The 17,303-nt window shown below is 35.3% G+C and overlaps 1 protein-coding gene across 11 annotated transcripts in view; it reads left to right on the top strand.

Annotated features, from left to right (window-relative positions):
* The window catches only part of RAPGEF2 (Rap guanine nucleotide exchange factor 2), a 181,193-nt gene that overhangs the window by 149,506 nt on the left and 14,384 nt on the right, over nt 1–17,303 (top strand). For 9 of the 11 annotated variants that reach the window (XM_038178784.2, XM_038178778.2, XM_038178781.2 and 6 more), the window contains 10 exons: nt 1,545–1,652; nt 1,755–1,958; nt 2,045–2,153; nt 4,988–5,234; nt 8,531–8,688; nt 13,092–13,332; nt 13,599–13,982; nt 15,718–15,929; nt 16,020–16,143; nt 16,956–16,979. In XM_038178784.2, coding sequence (XP_038034712.1) covers nt 1,545–1,652; nt 1,755–1,958; nt 2,045–2,153; nt 4,988–5,234; nt 8,531–8,688; nt 13,092–13,332; nt 13,599–13,982; nt 15,718–15,929; nt 16,020–16,143; nt 16,956–16,979 — 1,811 coding nt within the window. The remainder of the gene's footprint in view (nt 1–1,544; nt 1,653–1,754; nt 1,959–2,044; nt 2,154–4,987; nt 5,235–8,530; nt 8,689–13,091; nt 13,333–13,598; nt 13,983–15,717; nt 15,930–16,019; nt 16,144–16,955; nt 16,980–17,303) is intronic. The other 2 variants (XM_072037352.1, XM_072037353.1) reach the window with 1 other exon arrangement.

The following is a 17,303-nucleotide window of genomic DNA, read 5'->3' as shown; positions in this document are numbered from 1 at the left end:
ATATATGATGTGGTATGGCTTGCAACTTCCCGTTTTGCTTAAAAATTTGTAGTTGTCCCAGATTTCATTAGACATTATCTGGGTCTTCCAGTGTGATTTTCAACACAGATGTTTAACAGAAAGGAAGTTCATCTTCAGTTTTAAAGATGAAAATGTCTCAAATATGCCAGAAATGCTACCTCTAGCCTAATTCCCTGTGGCTGAGAGCTGTAGTGCAGAAACTATGCTGTTTTCTCCTTTTAGAAATTTAATCTCTCTAGGACTTCTATTGTAGTTGATTAGATTGGTTGTGAATTTCAGCAATTCTTCTGAATTCATTTGTTTTTCAGCACAAAAGGGAATCCGCTTGGAAACTGCATGAACACAATAAACCATACAGCTCCCATGAGGGTAGCAGAGTTTGCTTTTGGATGCTTTGTCACAGATCTTTAGAATAAGAGGTTTAGGTTTTGTGCAGAGTCCAAGAACTGACAGTGGCTAGCTTTGTGATTAAAATTTGTATGAGATTCTGTTCTAAGCTCCAGTTCTTGAAACGTTCAGTTTTTCTCCCTATTGACTTGCTTCCTCAGCAGAAGAAATATACCTGTATTTCTGAGAACATTGAGTGGAACAACCATTTTTGATTAAGGAGCTTTTTGAAAATTGCGTGAATCAATCTTAGCCATAAAGGTCAAAAATATTCTATTTTGTCAGGACAAGTGCTGCTGATGTTCCAGGTCAAATCACATCTAAAGACCAAATTTTAGTGGGAGTATATATTTAAAAAAATTAAAAAAAAAAAAAAAAAAAGGAAAAAAAAAGGCTCTTGTTATGTGGCTTTACTGTTCAGGAATATTAATTGATAATATCATTTTTTCCCCTCCCTAACAAACTGTAAAATACCAGCTAACATTCTTCTGAACTTGATAATCATAGTTCAATGGGGGACCTCGGGGATGAAGAGAAGGGAGGAGGTGTAAACCAAAAGATTGAATGTAAGAAATAGAATTACATGTATTTGCTGTTAAGACCTCTTTCCTGCTTCTCACAATAGCTCCTTTTTCCTGCCTCTGTAAACATACAATAACTCTTTTACACAGGCAAATACCTGATGAAGTTAATGGTGGCTTATCTCAACTTTTGTGAGTTTCAAGAGCCAAAAAAAAAAAAAAAAAAAAAAAAAAAAAAAGCGCTTGAAGAATTAAGCAGATTTGGAAATGTATTTGTAAACAACAAAATGTGTTTGTAAACAACAGGAAATTGTTGTTACAAATCAGAAATGGATCTAATTCAGTGCCTCATACCTGTGTGTGCTCTATTCCCTGCTCAAACAACTTTGGTACAGCCAGTGTTAAATTTTCTAACTTTTAGTAATCTGTATGAAATACAACCCTTAAACAATTTTAATACTTCATTCTTTCCTTGTGAACAGTGAAGTTTGGGTATGTAGTATTTAGAATCCTGATGGAAGCTTAGAGAAGCTTTAAGAAGCAGTATTTTTAAAGGAATTAGCAATAGTGCTGATCTGGGCTTTCTTGGGAAATAAATTATTGATTAATTTTCAGGTTACACGGGTAGTATTGTTGTGGGTGAACAATCACTTCAATGATTTTGAAGGAGATCCTGCTATGACTCGATTTCTGGAAGAATTTGAGAACAATTTGGAGAGGGAGGTAAGAATGTTTTTTTCTGACAATTTTAGATAGCATGGAGCAGTCAGTCTATTATTACACATAACTCATTATGCTTCTCTTTTTTTTTTTTTTTTTTTATAGAAAATGGGTGGACATTTGAGGCTGTTAAATATCGCTTGTGCTGCTAAAGCGAAACGAAGATTGATAACCTTAACAAAGCCATCTCGAGAAGCCCCTTTGCCTTTTATCTTGCTGGGAGGGTCAGAAAAGGGATTTGGCATCTTTGTTGACAGTGTTGATTTTGGTAGCAAAGCTACAGAAGCAGGCTTGAAACGTGGAGACCAGGTATGTCATTTTAAAATGTTTTATTTTTCCCCTCTTTTTCCCCCATTCTCTTCACTAAATAAAAATAACTACCTCTTTATTTTTAGATACTGGAAGTGAATGGTCAAAACTTTGAAAACATTCAGCTGTCAAAAGCCATGGAAATCCTTAGAAATAACACTCATCTGTCTATCACTGTGAAAACCAATTTATTTGGTAAGTTTATGTGCACTTTGCTCTAACTTGTGTTCTAATTTAGATAGGATTTTTAATTTTATACATAAAACATTTGGAAATGACTTAAAATGATTGTTTGAAATACTTCTGAGGTGGGAAGAATAGGAGAAGGAGGTTTGCAGCTTCTAAAGGGTCAGAGTTGAAAATTGTAAAGAAAAAATTTCAAGCAACATCTTATATGAAGTCACTTGACTCTCACGAGTGCATATTTTTGGATTAAGAGGAACTGCAGTGACCATTTAGCTTGAAGTTATAAAACATGTCCATATGTGTAACAGTCCTTCCTCAAGAAAGAAGTCTTTTTTGGAAGTTCAGTTGTTTGGTGATTTTCATCTGTCAACAGCATATGCTCATACTTTCTCAGTCTGTTCCTTGTGAGTGCAACAAGGTTCATAAAAACTTTCTTACCGGCTAGGTGATGATAATCTCTGAATAACCCTCTGAATCTTTTGTTTGTCTCTTACAAGTACTTACGAAGTCATGAAAGAGTCTTCTTTAAGCAGCTCAGGACCTCAGTTACCATCATAAGAAATAAACAATTTGTGGGTTTTATTTAATTTTTACCACCGGACACTTGGATTATTAACATAATTCCGTGATATGTTCCCGAAATACCTCTTTCATGATGAGGTTCTTCATTGCAAATAAGTAGGACAGCATATTTCCACAGGATTTCACTGAATTAATTGATGGTTAAATATGCTTAGGTTATCTCCAAAAGTCACTTGTCAAATCTGTTTCCTGGGGATTTTTTTTCCTTTGCAGTAAAGATTCTAATGTTTCATCTGTATCTGCTTGTTTAGCAGTTATACATAGAGAAACAAGCACGTGTTCTTTGTAACTTGCTTGTTTTTTTTTTTTTTTTTTTAGTATCGTGTTGCTTTAGTCTTAAGACTAAACATGATTTCTTCATAAATTGTGCTTTCTCAGCTTTTAATCTTGTTGCTCTGCTCCAAATACCAAAATCACAGAGTAACAGAACAGAACAGTTACTTCCTGTGCATTGCATGAAATACTCCTTATCAACAAATCCCCAAACCAGTTTCCTATTTCTTAACAGCGTCTTCCCACCTGTACTTCTCTCTAGCCCCCAAACTCTTTTTCTGTACAGTATAGTTATTGTTTCTCCTTTGCTTTTCTTTAGCTCTCCATTATTTGAGGCTTTTAAGGACTCCTAGTAATTTGTTGTGTACTTCAGGAGGAATGGATGAATGTTAAGGACAAAAAGAATACACATGAGTAAAAGCCTTGCCCTGAATACTCATTCTAAGCTGCTTGCCATTGTTCTCACTTTTTCTACAATTCTGTATTTTTAATCATCAATTTCATAGAAAATACTGAAGAAACAATGATTTTTTTTCATTTTGTTTTCAAAGCAAATTGCTTTTGTACATTTAGCATAGACTTATTCGGTAAGTGCCAGCTGGCTGACATACATTTTATTTCTTACCTTATCTTCTCAAAGCCCCTAGTATCCCCAACCCTATCCCTGAGTTGAGATTATTCTTTTTTTTTTTTCTTACTCCTCCCCCGTCTTAATATGCATCCCTGTTTTATGGTGGTTTTCCACTTATAGTAAGGAGGGAGCTGTTGACAATACAGAGGGCTTTTCTTCTTCCTAAAATGAAAATCATTCTCTCATTTCTTCAAAAACACATTGTGCTGTTTCTGTACAAACAAGTTATTCTTTACAAAAATATGTAAATAATTAAGTTCTTCCTTACCTCAACATCCTACACACAAGATGGTATATGTATCACTACTTCTTGGTATGTTCTCTACTAGACCCATAGCAGTGGCCTTGCTTCATTTAGAAACATTCAAAAAAACCACTTTCTTATCGCTTCCTGAAATTCAGGAGGCATTTGTGCATAGTTTTTGTGTGGCCTCCAGTATTAGTCTTGTAGTCTATCCTAGCACAGGTTCATTATCTTTGAGAAGTACATTCATCATTACAAACCAGATAGTTTTCAATTTCATTACAAATCAGATAATTTTCCACATTTATCTATGAATACCTTTTCTCTTGCTCCAAATGTCTGACTTGATCAGCAAATCGGTTTTGTTTGTATATAAATACATTGTCACTTTTGTGAAGTGCAAAGTTGTAGTAGAAGAACTGGTTAACAAATTCATCAGTTGTGTCTGCCTCTTAGATGACTCTTTGTTAGAGACCTGTGGGAGACAACTGGGAGCAGTAATAAGTTCAGCCTTTTGAGGTTAGAATTATGCCATACCCAGTCTGTTGGCCTTCTAAGACTTCAAGTTTTCTTGTACATAAGGCAGGTGGACACAACAGCCATATCAAACATCCAAGATGTCTCTTAAGTATTCTCATAGTTTCTCATTTTTTGTTTGTTTTATGACTTTGTTAGTTTCCATTCTGATTTCTGACTTTTGATCCTGTTGCTGTTACCTGTCTGTGAGCTTTCCTTGCTGGCCATCAGTTTAAAACTTTCCTTTATGGTAGTTAATTTTCTTATGTCATTTTTGTCTAGTGTACTCTTTAATGCATGGTACTAGTCTGCAGAAGTCTATGTCCTTAGACTGAAAAGTCAAATTCCTTCCGCTGACACCATCCAAGCAACCATGTGGTCATCTAGCGTATTTCTTTTTCAAGCTGGGCCAATTTCCTGATTATTACAGAAAATTAGTGTCCTTTTTAAAAAAAAAAAAAAAATCTCTAAATTCCAGTAATATGTGAATTAACAGAATGTGCTAAACATTTTTTTCTAACTATTAATATTACACTGGTCAGGTGCACAGTCTTTTTTACATTTTTGTTCTTCTTTCCACTCTTTTCTCTTGTGCAGTTTTTAAAGAACTTTTAACACGGTTGTCTGAGGAAAAAAGAAATGGTGCTCCCCACCTGCCTAAAATAGGTGATATTAAAAAGGCAAGCCGTTATTCCATCCCAGACCTTGCTGTTGATGTGGAGCAGGTAATAGGACTAGAAAAAGTAAATAAGAAAAGTAAAGCCAACACAGTTGGGGGAAGAAATAAATTAAAGAAGATACTTGACAAGACTCGAATCAGCATTCTGCCTCAGAAACCATACAAGTGAGTGTTCTTTTCTTAAATACTTGCATTGTGTTATGTTTTTAAAAACTTGTAATGATACTTCAAATTTGTCGTGATCCTTTAATTATTTTCGTTAGAGAACAAAAATTTATTTTGTTAAAGAATTGTTAATTCTTTAATTATTACAAAACACTTTTGTATCTTCTAAAATGCTAGAAGAAAATGCTAGTCTAAATATTTGAATGACCATAGATTGCTAACAATACAATTTGTGACATCAATAGGAATATATTCTTATACAGCAATGGCATAAATACTTTTTGATGGCTTGTTTTTTTTTTTTTTTTTTTTTTAAGATAACTGTTAACTGGAAGCATCCTGGGCAGTTAATTTCATACTAACTCCATATTTTGCTTGAAAATTGCTGGTAGAAGTAGTAAATTCAATTTATACACAGTCCAATGGTCTATAAGAATGTATGCATGATGCTGTAAAGGAGACCGAGGTTAAAATTCGAACTTTGGTTCTCTGAATAGAATAAAGCTAAATCTGGTTTCTGATACCTTTTATTCTATGAACACCTTTTAGAAATGGAGTTCTGCTGAGGAACTCAGAAACAATGAGCTTTATATGGTTTTATGGGAATCTGGTTCTTGTCCAAGACAGATGGCATCAATGGGAGGAACATGAAAATGGCAATGAATTGTAGAGTGTGTAATAATTGCTGATGTGTAATAAATATTTTCTATTTTATTTTCACTTTCTGCATACCATTGAGGAATATCTATATTATGTAAACTCATGTAAAAAACACCTAAAATGAAAATCTAGGATTTTTTCCTGCTATCATTAAAACAAAATAAGTTTATTAGGTATTCCCACTCAAAAAATGAATACTCTTCTTAAACTTATTAGCAACAGAATAAATAGGATGTTACTGACATCAAGTTAGAGGAGTGTAAGTAATTATATACAAGTAATGAATCTTTCTCAAATTGACGCAGATGGATTTCAGTAGAGGAGAATCTGTAAATCCTTACTTTATGCTGTTTGTCTTTACAACTTTCTTTTTATTTCACGGATCTTGTATGTTTGCTCCTGTGATGAGCCGTGCATCATCTTGGATGTGATTTTTGCATTGTTCACCATTATTCATAGCTTTTGCATAAAATTCTCATGTTGGTTTCACTTTTTTCTTTGATGCCTTTCATTTTTGTGCACTTTTTCTGTTCAGGGACCTCTTTGGGTAAGAGTTGAGAAAACAGTACACTTGACCTATTTTATTTTCCTTTTGCTAGATTTACTTCGTGCATTTTATATATAGCAGTTTGTCTGCAAAGCTTGTTGACGTTCAGTTGTTTGTCTGCACAGTTTCTGCATAGAGATAAATAGCTGTAGATTTACCTATTTGTGCTTTTCTTCCTGTTCTGTAGACACATCTGTCTTGTTCTTCCTAATACATGCAATACAATTCGTTATTAAAGGACTTTACCTATTCTCACATCTTCAAAAGAATAAAATAAAAAAAAAATCAAGTGGGATAGAAAAGCTGATTTACTTATTAAAGTACGTATTTAAAGACTTCATGAGTCAGCTGGCCAGCTTATGAGGTGAAACTGTCCACCTTTTCTTGAAGGTGAATGCTGCAGGTGTCTCAGTGTCTCTAGAACATATGCTAACTCTTAGAGTTTGTCAGCTTCATGAGATGTTAAAGTAGTGACAAAGACAAATTCTGAGCAGGAGATAATGCCTTCCTTCAGTCTTGCTTTTTAGTCTGATAACATCAAGTAACTTTCCAAGTTGAGCAAATAGCATAATTTCCTCTGGAGCTACTGTGAAATCTCCTTCTCTCTGCCAGCTCTGAGGCATCTCTTGAAGTGTGCCTCTGGCTGCAGCCACTGCGTAAGCTCCTTGGCTTCTGTACTTGTCGCCCCTTCAGATTCAGAAGGTTTTTGCTTCAAATAAGGATTAAACATGGCTCCCACCTCCAGCCGTAGCAGAGCTCTTTCTGGCCCAGAGTGGAGCATCCCAGATGATCCTCTCTCCTCTGTATTTGCAGCCCTTCAGTGGGATGCAGAGCATGCTTTATATTAAAGCAATTGGACACTTGCTATTCCGCTATCCCTTCTATCACATTGTTATTCAGCAGGAAAGTAATTTCTTCTTGCTATCTCCCTGTATGGCAAGTGTATACAGAAAGTAACAGAAATTTCCTTTGACCCACAAAATAAATTACTGTCCTTATCACTAGGCAAAGTATCTTCATGGGGTGTGGAGTATTCTAGTGCTGAATTTTTGGGGTTAATTTCTGGTTTGCATAACCTGAAACCAGAGTCAGAGTGAGTTCTAAATTTTAAAAATAGAGTAAACTGAGTAACTACTTTCCAGTTAAGTATATGGACACTTGCGGGGAAGCTAAGAACTTTAGAAACATTACTTTTTTAAAATTTCTACAAATTCAAACATAATGTTTTAAAAGTTCAACACCTACTTCCTTGATGTCCTGTAGCAGTCACTCTGCTTCACTTGCTGATTATGAGCTTCCAAGCAATAAGCAGATTAATTCCTGCTATAGTAGGATGATAGCTCTGTCTCTGATCTGTCTAGCACTACTGACCTTTGAGATGCAGCCTTTCACAATTTAATAGACAAAATCATTCACCTTTATCACAGAATGCTTTATTTGCACCTGTTAGACACTTTGGAGGGAATGCCAGTAGCACCCAACTGTGGATATGTACTGTGGCCTTCCAAGTCAGCTGGCGTCATTTCAATTACATTTAGTGAAGAGGAACTCTGAGAAGGTGATACAGGGTAGGAAGGCTGAAATGGGTGAGCTCAACAATCCTCTGTTATGTGGCTGTTGAGAGATCTTAGGCTGCTCTATGGTTACAGCAACTCCCGAAATACAGTTGCAAATCCTCTCTGTGATGGGGTGGAAGATCTGTGAGATTCAGTTGTCAGCGGCTTTGAGAGGACGGCAGTACTAGTCAAAGTTGGGGTGATGCAGGAATGGTGATGTATCTTTTGAATAAAGATCTTGGCCCATGAGATAAAAACAATGAAAAGATGACAAGTGTAGCAGATCCTCAGAGCTTAGTGGTGACCGTGAGCATCTGCTGTCACTGTGAACAGGCAGGTCTGATCAAGGTGAGTGGACATTTGGGTGCTGTTGACAAATCTAGACAGAAAGCACTGCTGTCTGCAGAATATTAACTTCTAAACAGCAATTCCTCAAAGCGTGGAAAATGTGTTATAGAAACCCCCACGTGCCACTGCTGTAGTCCAAGCTCTGAATGTTTGTAAGTGCTGATTTTATTTCTTTCTGGATGCAGTGACATTGGAATTGGCCAGTCTCAGGATGACAGCATTGTAGGACTGAGGCAAACAAAGCACATTCCTCCTGCTTTACCTGTCAGTGGAACCCTGTCATCCAGTAACCCTGATCTACTGCAGTCCCATCACCGCATCTTGGACTTCAATACAACTCCAGGTGAGGATCTGTTCTACACCATAAATTTACTTTTTTTTAAAATCAATTTATTTTTCTTGTGTTTCTAGATCTTGAAGTATCTATAAAGTTGTTATTAACTGTACGCTGTCACCCACAGAGTAGCCGTGTATGAATTAGGATTTGTTACCTTGCTCCAATATGCTTTACCCAGATGTATATAGATGAATGCAGTTGAAGTATGCTGTATACAGAGTGCCTCTTACTGTCTTACTCTTGGCCAGTGACTTTTTTTTTTGCTTTGTATTTTATAGTCTGCCCTGGTAGAACAGTTTTTACAAAGACTGCAGTATTTTCAAACAGCATGGGAGATCATAAGCTTAAATTAAATTGAAAGGACATTGGACACATTGTGTTTTCAGTCTTTTTCTGAACAAGCTTCTTAACTTCTTATATAATCTTGTACTACATCTGTAAAGGACAGCGTTTTCAGGTTGCCTTTTAGTTGGCATTCCCCTGCTCTAGAAGAGTCTAGAGCTATATGCTGAATGCTTTGTATGTAAAATGATTTAAAATCCATTGTGAACTACTAAAAAACAAACAACAACAAAACAAACAAAAAATCAACCACCGTATTTAGCAGAGAGGAAAAAAAGTATTGGTGGGGGAAGGAGTGAGAGTGCAAAAAGGGGAGAATGAGAACCTTGAGAGCCTTATCATATCAGAAGCGTTTAGCTGGATATCCTGGATGGGGAGGGATTTGGGCTCTTAATCTGCCTGCAGGAAGGTTCTTAACTTGAAACCTTCTCTGTGTCAGGTATCCAAATTTTTGTTGTTAAAAGGTAGCTGCTGGAGAAGGATATAGTAACAATAGCTGTGCAGACACTTTGAAGTTTTAGTTTAATACTTAAGAGTATTTCTCAAAAACAGAACCAACAATTCAGTGCCTTCTGAAGTCTGAGGGATTTCAAACCTTACCTAAAAGGACAGTGCTTAAATATCAGTTTACGTACTATCCCAGTCAGTACAGTTTTCACTCTTGAAACTGCAGTACTGAGCATCACTTCCCCTCATTTGAGGGGAGCACTAGAGAAGAAGACTACAAGACAGTGGTGTGTGGGTTTTGTTTCATTTTTGTTTGAGTGTCTAAGGTCGCTTCTGTGAGTGGGAAGATTGTTACATATTTTTAATCTCACAACTAGTTTCCAACACTGAAGATATTTCAGTAAGTGCGTGACTATTTAGTCAGCACTTTATCTATAAATGGGTAGAAAGTCAATTCTCTAGCTTGCCACTTACCTAGACTGGACCTTCTTATAATGTACTGAATACAGCAAATGTCTCACTACCAGAGCTGTGGGGAGTGTTTTCTCAGAATTCAAGCAAATCCCATTTATCAAGAAGAAAAACCATTGCAGTTCTGAATATCCTTCAGTTGCAGATGGTGTTCAGAGAATTTTAATAAATGATGTTCTACTGTTTGGCTTTTGCTTTGGGGAAGCAATGATAGAAAATGATGTAATGCCCCTGCTTCAATATTATAACAGCTTTTGTATTGTCTTTATAGAAAATGTAAGTAATTGCTGATTTTTTTTTTCTTAAAACACACACACATCCATGCACTGAACATTTTTAAAGGACTTTGTAAGTGTAATTTTTTTTTCCTGGCTGGGAAGCCAGGGGGGAAGAGGACTATGCAATCAAAAACATAATGGCTTTAGGGATGGTTGCAAGAGCTGAATTATATCACTGCTTAAAGACAGAAAAAAATTAAAGCCTACAATTTTAATTTCTTTTATTATGTTAGCATAAATTAAAGCTGCAGATGGAGGCAGCTTGTGCTAAATTGAATGCACTGGAGAAGAAAGAGAATAGTAGTAGAGTGGCCATCCTTTGAGGCTTTGGGGGATATCCCTCAGGACAGAGAATAAAACAACTTGTTGTTTTAGAAGGATAGTCTTTGAGGAGGAAATAAGAACACTTTTTTAGCTTGAAATCTGCAAGGAGTGATTTTAGTTTCTCTTCTGATTTGCACAGACTTTTGCAAATATGCTTGTAGAGGTTTATTTTTTAATGTTCAAATAGTCAATAACACGTTGATTTCTCTTCTCTGTTTGATTGGAAGTCAAAATAATATAGTAATGATGAGCTGTCAGTCATTGTTACTTTTTTCACCCCATACAAGCTATGTAAGTGACTAGATTCCTGTCATAAAACATTGCTTTCTTTATTCCAGTTTCCTTTTTTTGAAAAGGAGTGAAGGGGACGATTACAATTCTCTTCAAGTGCTGGTTTATTTAAAAAAAAAAATTGTACTGAAAAACTTGCTGACATTGCGATGTCTGTAGTAATTTCTGTTGCTTGTAAACTTCTCTGTATTCTGTGTAGTGCTTTTGCTACCAGCTCTGATAGGTTTGCACCCTGAGAAATCTGATGGTAAAATACAGTAGAAGGATGATGGTACTCTGTTTTCCTCTACATTTCTTCATATTAACCTGCTCTGCTGGATCACTGAAGTTTTCTCTTTCCACAAAATACTTGCTGCTTGTGATTACTAAGTGAGTTCCCACCTTAGTATTGTGTACAGAAGTTTCCCATCTTTACATCATTCCTCTGAGTGGCAAGTATTTCCGTAACAGCAAGACTCAACAGGATCTAGAGAGCATGCTCTTTTTATTAGCTTCTTCGAATGGCTGCATCTTTGGCATCTGCCATTCCCGCAAAGTCAAAAAATGTAGAAATGATTTCAGGCTCTACTCTGTATTCTTCTTCAGGTAATCAAAATTGGTTTAAAAAAAAAAAAAAAAGGATTTATGGATTTGACTCAAGTACTTGGAAATGGTTAAACACAGTTTTAATGTGCTTGAATGTTAGTGCTTCTCAAGTTGCAAACATACTCATGTGAGCTGAAAAATTATAGGCATAATGTAATTTGTAAACTGAAATGTTTAAGCCTAAGTGGCCCTTGTGGCATGTAAGCCAAGTCATGTGAGAGAGATTTATCTTACTGCTTTCCAAATGATGATGTTGAAGACATGGAGCAGTAGAGGGATGACATTTTTGCTTCTTCTGTCACAAGATTTCTGTTCCTGAATAGATCTTTCTGTAGTAACTTAAATATGTTACTGCACATGTTATGTGCATTCAGGTCTCTTTATCATAAGCTGTCAAATAAGATTGTGGTTGTATCAACGTGAATGTTTTCATCTAGCAGCTGTTATTTTTTCAGTATCTTTAAAAATAATTATCACTTCTGTCTGTAGATTCAGGAGGCTTTCTATTGTTTTTTATTTTTTTGTTCATATGACCTTTATGATCTTTAAAAATAAATTTTAATCAGAGAAAGAACAGATGACCAGATATTATGCCAAAACCAAGAAAAGGTTATTCATAATAAAGGGAAGAAATTAAAATAAATAGAAATACTTTATCTTGTCAGTTAAAAGTTTTAAAAATAAACTGAAGTTCAGTGGAGGACAGCAGCACAATTTTAGCTCTTTGTTTTCTCTTTATAATACCATGATAATGAAAAAACTTGAGTTGATAATGTATCTAGATTTCAAACCATTAACAAGATTATGGAGATAGCAAATACAACATTTGCTGTTAGGCTGATAATTTTCTAGGTTTCCTAAAAACAGCTGCCTTGTAGGTGTTCACTGTAGGGTTTGTCATCAAACATTTGAAACAGTATTTGGAACTCAAATATTTAGGAAATTTTTCTATCTCCAAAAACTTGCTCTCTGTGCCAATATTTTAGTAATTAAGAACTAAAAGAATCCATTACATTTAATATTATGAGTTAAACATATCAAGGATTGTCTATTTCGCTAGTTAGGTACTTAGATGCATTAATGCTACTGCAGCTTATTTACGTATACAGCTGGCCATTACACCCGCGTCTTCCAGCTATTTGTATGGGTATGTCTTCCCTTTGTGTATGGCACTGTAGTTGAGTGTCAGACTTGTAGCTGAGTGTCTTAAAAGCATCCTTAGGAAGACTGACACTCCTGTCACTTAATTTGATCATATGTCAGTGCACAGGGTAGTGTTGTGATTGTCCTTGATTTTTCTCAGGCTTGAATGAAACTTAACAGCACTGAATACCTGTGAAAATTGGGCTGCATATTAGCTTATCTGTCCATACTTGGCAAATGTTTATATATTCTCATAGTCCACTGATAGCCTAATTTCTTCTTCTTATCCTGGTAGCTTATAGAACCAGTCCTTCATTTCAAAACAACAAAAAACAACAACGACAAAACAACACACAGACAAAAACAACAAAGTATTCCATTAGAATGGGAGAGGTGAAACAGTGATACTGAAATAGAGTAATAATTTATAATTTGATTTAATGTGACCAATATTTTTGCTTGTTCTTATACTGTTAATTTTTTTTCTGCATTACTGAATTGCATACCTTGTATGTAATTGTTTTTCAGACTTACCAGATCAAGTTCTGAGGGTTTTCAAGGCAGATCAGCAAAGTCGCTACATCATGATCAGTAAGGACACAACAGCAAAAGAAGTGGTCATACAGGCCATCAGGGAATTTGCTCTCACTGCAACCCCTGATGCATATTCACTATGTGAAGTCTCTGTCACGCCTGAGGGTGTAATCAAACAACGGAGGCTTCCTGATCAGTTATCCAAGCTTGCTGACAGGATACAGCTAAGTGGCAGGTGAGATTAGACACTGTGAGCTAAAGTTGACTATGTCAGTTTATTAAATTATATTAATGCTCCTATTAATATTTCTAATAAATAATAATGCTCTTATTATTACATTACTGAAATTCTGTTTCTTTACAAGAAATCACCTCCTATGCTTCTAATTAATATCTATGTGTCTTGAAATTCAATTTATTCTATGATGCCAACTGGTCATTAATTTTCACTAGTATTTGAGTATATTGGATAAAGTCTGGTTTGGAATTTTGTTTTTATAGGTATTACCTGAAGAACAACATGGAAACAGAAACTCTTTGTTCAGATGAGGATGCTCAAGAGTTACTAAGAGAAAGTCAAATTTCTCTACTACAGCTCAGTACTGTTGAGGTGGCTACTCAGCTCTCCATGAGAAACTTTGAGCTATTCCGTAACATTGAACCCACAGAATACATAGATGACTTGTTTAAACTGAAATCAAAAACAGGTTGCACTAATCTAAAGAAGTTCGAAGAAGTGATAAATCAAGAAACATTCTGGGTAGCTTCTGAGATTCTAAGAGAAACCAACCAGCTGAAAAGGATGAAAATCATCAAGCATTTCATTAAGATAGCACTACACTGCAGAGAATGCAAGAACTTCAACTCGATGTTTGCTATCATTAGGTATTGCACCTTAATAATTGTAATTCTGAATAAAAAACAAAGCTTTATTTATAAATAAAAAATGTAATTTAAAATGTTTTAAAAAATGTATTAAACAGAGTAAACTAATTTATACTGCCAACCTCAGCACCTGACAATGCAATAAGGAAAGTATTTTCCAGAAATCTGAATTTGATGTGGAAATGCTTGCTAAAATATTATTAGTAATGCTACTGTTTGTGTACTTATTGCTCAAGATGGCGAGGCTAGAGGCACTGTCAACATGACAGTAGAGAAACTACTAAACTTACCTAAAAACAAAGACCAAAAAATCAGGTATATGAAAAAGAATGATAATGTTATCATAAATGAATGGGTTATTTTCCAAAAAGAAGCTCATTTTATAGTTCCCAGTATCTTGAATTCATTGAGACGTGATATGTTAACTGTGGTTTCCTTTGTATCAGCAGTTTCTTGGAAAACTCTGATAATAGTCAATAACAGATTACATTGCTATATGATAAGCTGCAAATAAAGGTTTTTTAATAAGAACAAAAAAAGGTACTAAAATCTGAAACAGAAACTTTTCTTAGTAGTACTGTAGTAAAATAAAAAAGCAGGAAATTATAATGTTTGTGGTTTTACGCATTTGTAAAACATTCTTATTTCCTTTGGAGTCTCCCAAGTTATGCAGGAAAATGAAACCTAAAAAATTAAATACTGCCTCCTATGAAAAAGCTTGGGCAAGCTGCATTATCAGTGATGATTTTATGAGTGTCTGGCAAAAGCCCATGCCACATTGAATCAACAGACTGACTGTGACACTTGTTCTGAAGATCATTGGGCTTGAATACTATCCAAATAAACATGGCAAACTCCAAAGTCGAGGATGCATGTTAATAATCAGTCAGCATTTGCCAGACATAAAAATCTAAAGATTTAGCTCAGTTATTTCAGCAGGCGTCAGTAACAAATAAGCAGCCTGCCTACTAGCAAGAACTTGAATAAGGGAGAGGTTCTACATAGCAAGCTTCTTGATAGTTAGAAATGAATAGCAAGACAGGCTAGCTGCTGTGTAATATATGTCCTTTACTGATGTCATTAAGGGAGGGGAAAACGTTTTTGTAGCAGCTACAGCTTTAGAATAGCTTCATATACAGAGTCTGTTATAACTATTTGATCTAGATACAACAAAGTCAGATGGAGTATTGCAGCAAGAAGTTGGGTTGCTGTGCTATCACTATCTAAATAGTATGTAGGTAGAATTTTTTTTTTCTGCCAGTCTGAGGTACTTCTGTATTTTGATATTGTTATCCAATTCAGATGCTATGCCAAAGCAGTTAGAATAAGTGCAGGCAATTAAATCTTGTGGAGAATTTCACAGAATCACAGAATTTCTAGGTTGGAAGAGACCTCAAGATCATCGAGTCCAACCTCTAACCTAACACTAACAGTCCCCACTAAACCATATCCCTAAGCTCTATTTGTACAAGTGTAACTCTTATCTGCTTTTGATTACATCATGCAGATATCTTCAGTTTTTCCAGCTTTTATAAAAATGAAATTAATTGCTCTGTAATACATGCTGGCAAAAGGAAATTTTTCAATTCTGTTATTTTATTGATATTGCTGTGCTGTACTATTCTGGATAGATGGTATTTTTCCCATACAAAATTTAACGTGGCCTTTTATAAGATTTATTTTTTTTCTTTCCATTCCTCTTGAACTTCTTGCACTTTTTTTTTGTTGTTTCAAGTGGCCTGAATTTGGCACCAGTTGCAAGGCTCCGAACTACTTGGGAAAAGCTTCCAAGCAAGTATGAAAAACTGTTTCAAGATCTACAGGACTTGTTTGATCCATCTAGGAATATGGCAAAATATCGTAATGTCCTTAACAGTCAAAACCTGCAGCCCCCTATTATTCCCTTGTTTCCTGTTATCAAAAAAGACCTTACATTCCTTCATGAAGGTAAAAGCAGAAATACATCATCTTTTACTGGCTAAGGAGAACCAACTTTGCTACATAATAAACAATGTTCTTAATTGTTGTTGATTCTAGGAAATGATTCAAAAGTGGAGGGCTTGGTCAACTTTGAGAAGCTGAGGATGATTGCGAAGGAAATACGCCATGTTGGTCGTATGGCATCTGTTAACATGGATCCTGCTTTAATGTTTAGAACTAGGTAAGTTTGTTGTCTAAGGCAGAGCTTTTCTCAACTGAGGGAAAGCTAGGTGAAAAAGGTGCTTTTCAAATGCCCCTCTGTGTACTTGGAAGAAAAATATATTAGTTATTTTCCTATCAGCAGGCCCTCGGTAGTTGTTCAGTGAGCTCCATATGCACAGAAGGTTTTTCACTTTCATGGTTGGCCTCTACCTCTTTCGTGTTGAATTGGATTACTATGAGGATTCTTTTTCTTGTTAACAAATTACCAAGATTGTGTATTGTATATATCAAAGCCAGTTCTAAAACTGGAGAAATCACGCAATTCTGAGTTTATGAATACATACATATAAATAAATGTTTTATATTATTTCTTAGCTGCTAGTTATTTTATATATATATAAAATAATAATAATAATAATAATAATAATAATAATAATAATAATAATAATAATAATAGCTTCCAACACTGAGAGGGAGAGGAAGACACTCCTGAACACATGTATTAGTCTGTTTGAAATGTCCATGTGTGAAAGCCTTATTGCTTTGATTAAATAGAAATGGGAGTATATCTGAAATAGTTTAAGCTAGTGTTGTTAGAAAATGTGGAGTGAATGATCTTTGGCTTGATGTTAGACCAGCTTTTTGCATATTCTTTTTCTTAATTCGAACTAGAAGAGTTTATAATATCTGACTGCCCAAGTCAAGGCTCTTTTTAATGTTTGTGGGCTTCCAGAACTGCTTGTCCTTGGGTCTGGTCTTTTTCTTTCTGAGCTTATGATCTTTCTCTGTCTCTTAAACCCATGCTTTACTCTTCCTGGCTCTCACTTGCAGGAAGAAGAAGTGGAGGAGTTTGGGGTAAGTGGTTGGAGACAACACACAGCCCTTATCATTTTCTTCCCTTATCATTTGCATTGTTTCCTACTTGCTATCTTTAATTTTCTGGTGCTTTGACATTTTTTCTTTCATTAACCCACTTTTTTTTTTTTTTTTTTTTAACTGATGATATGTGTTAGGCCAGAATTGCATTTGCTTTTGAGGTTAAAACACAAAAACAGGAGAATATTTATAAGTGATTGTAGATATCAGTGGGGTGTTTTCCCCCCCACATTTACAATTTCAATTGCCAAAGAAAATGACTTTCACTGAAAGGAAAATTATAGAATTGGAAGTTTGCAACAG

This window comes from Anas platyrhynchos, chromosome 4 (assembly GCF_047663525.1).
Source record: "Anas platyrhynchos isolate ZD024472 breed Pekin duck chromosome 4, IASCAAS_PekinDuck_T2T, whole genome shotgun sequence".
NCBI classification, from domain to species: Eukaryota; Metazoa; Chordata; class Aves; order Anseriformes; family Anatidae; genus Anas; species Anas platyrhynchos.
The sequence above is the reverse complement of the archived record's forward strand: the minus strand, read 5'-3'. Positions and strand labels throughout refer to the sequence as shown.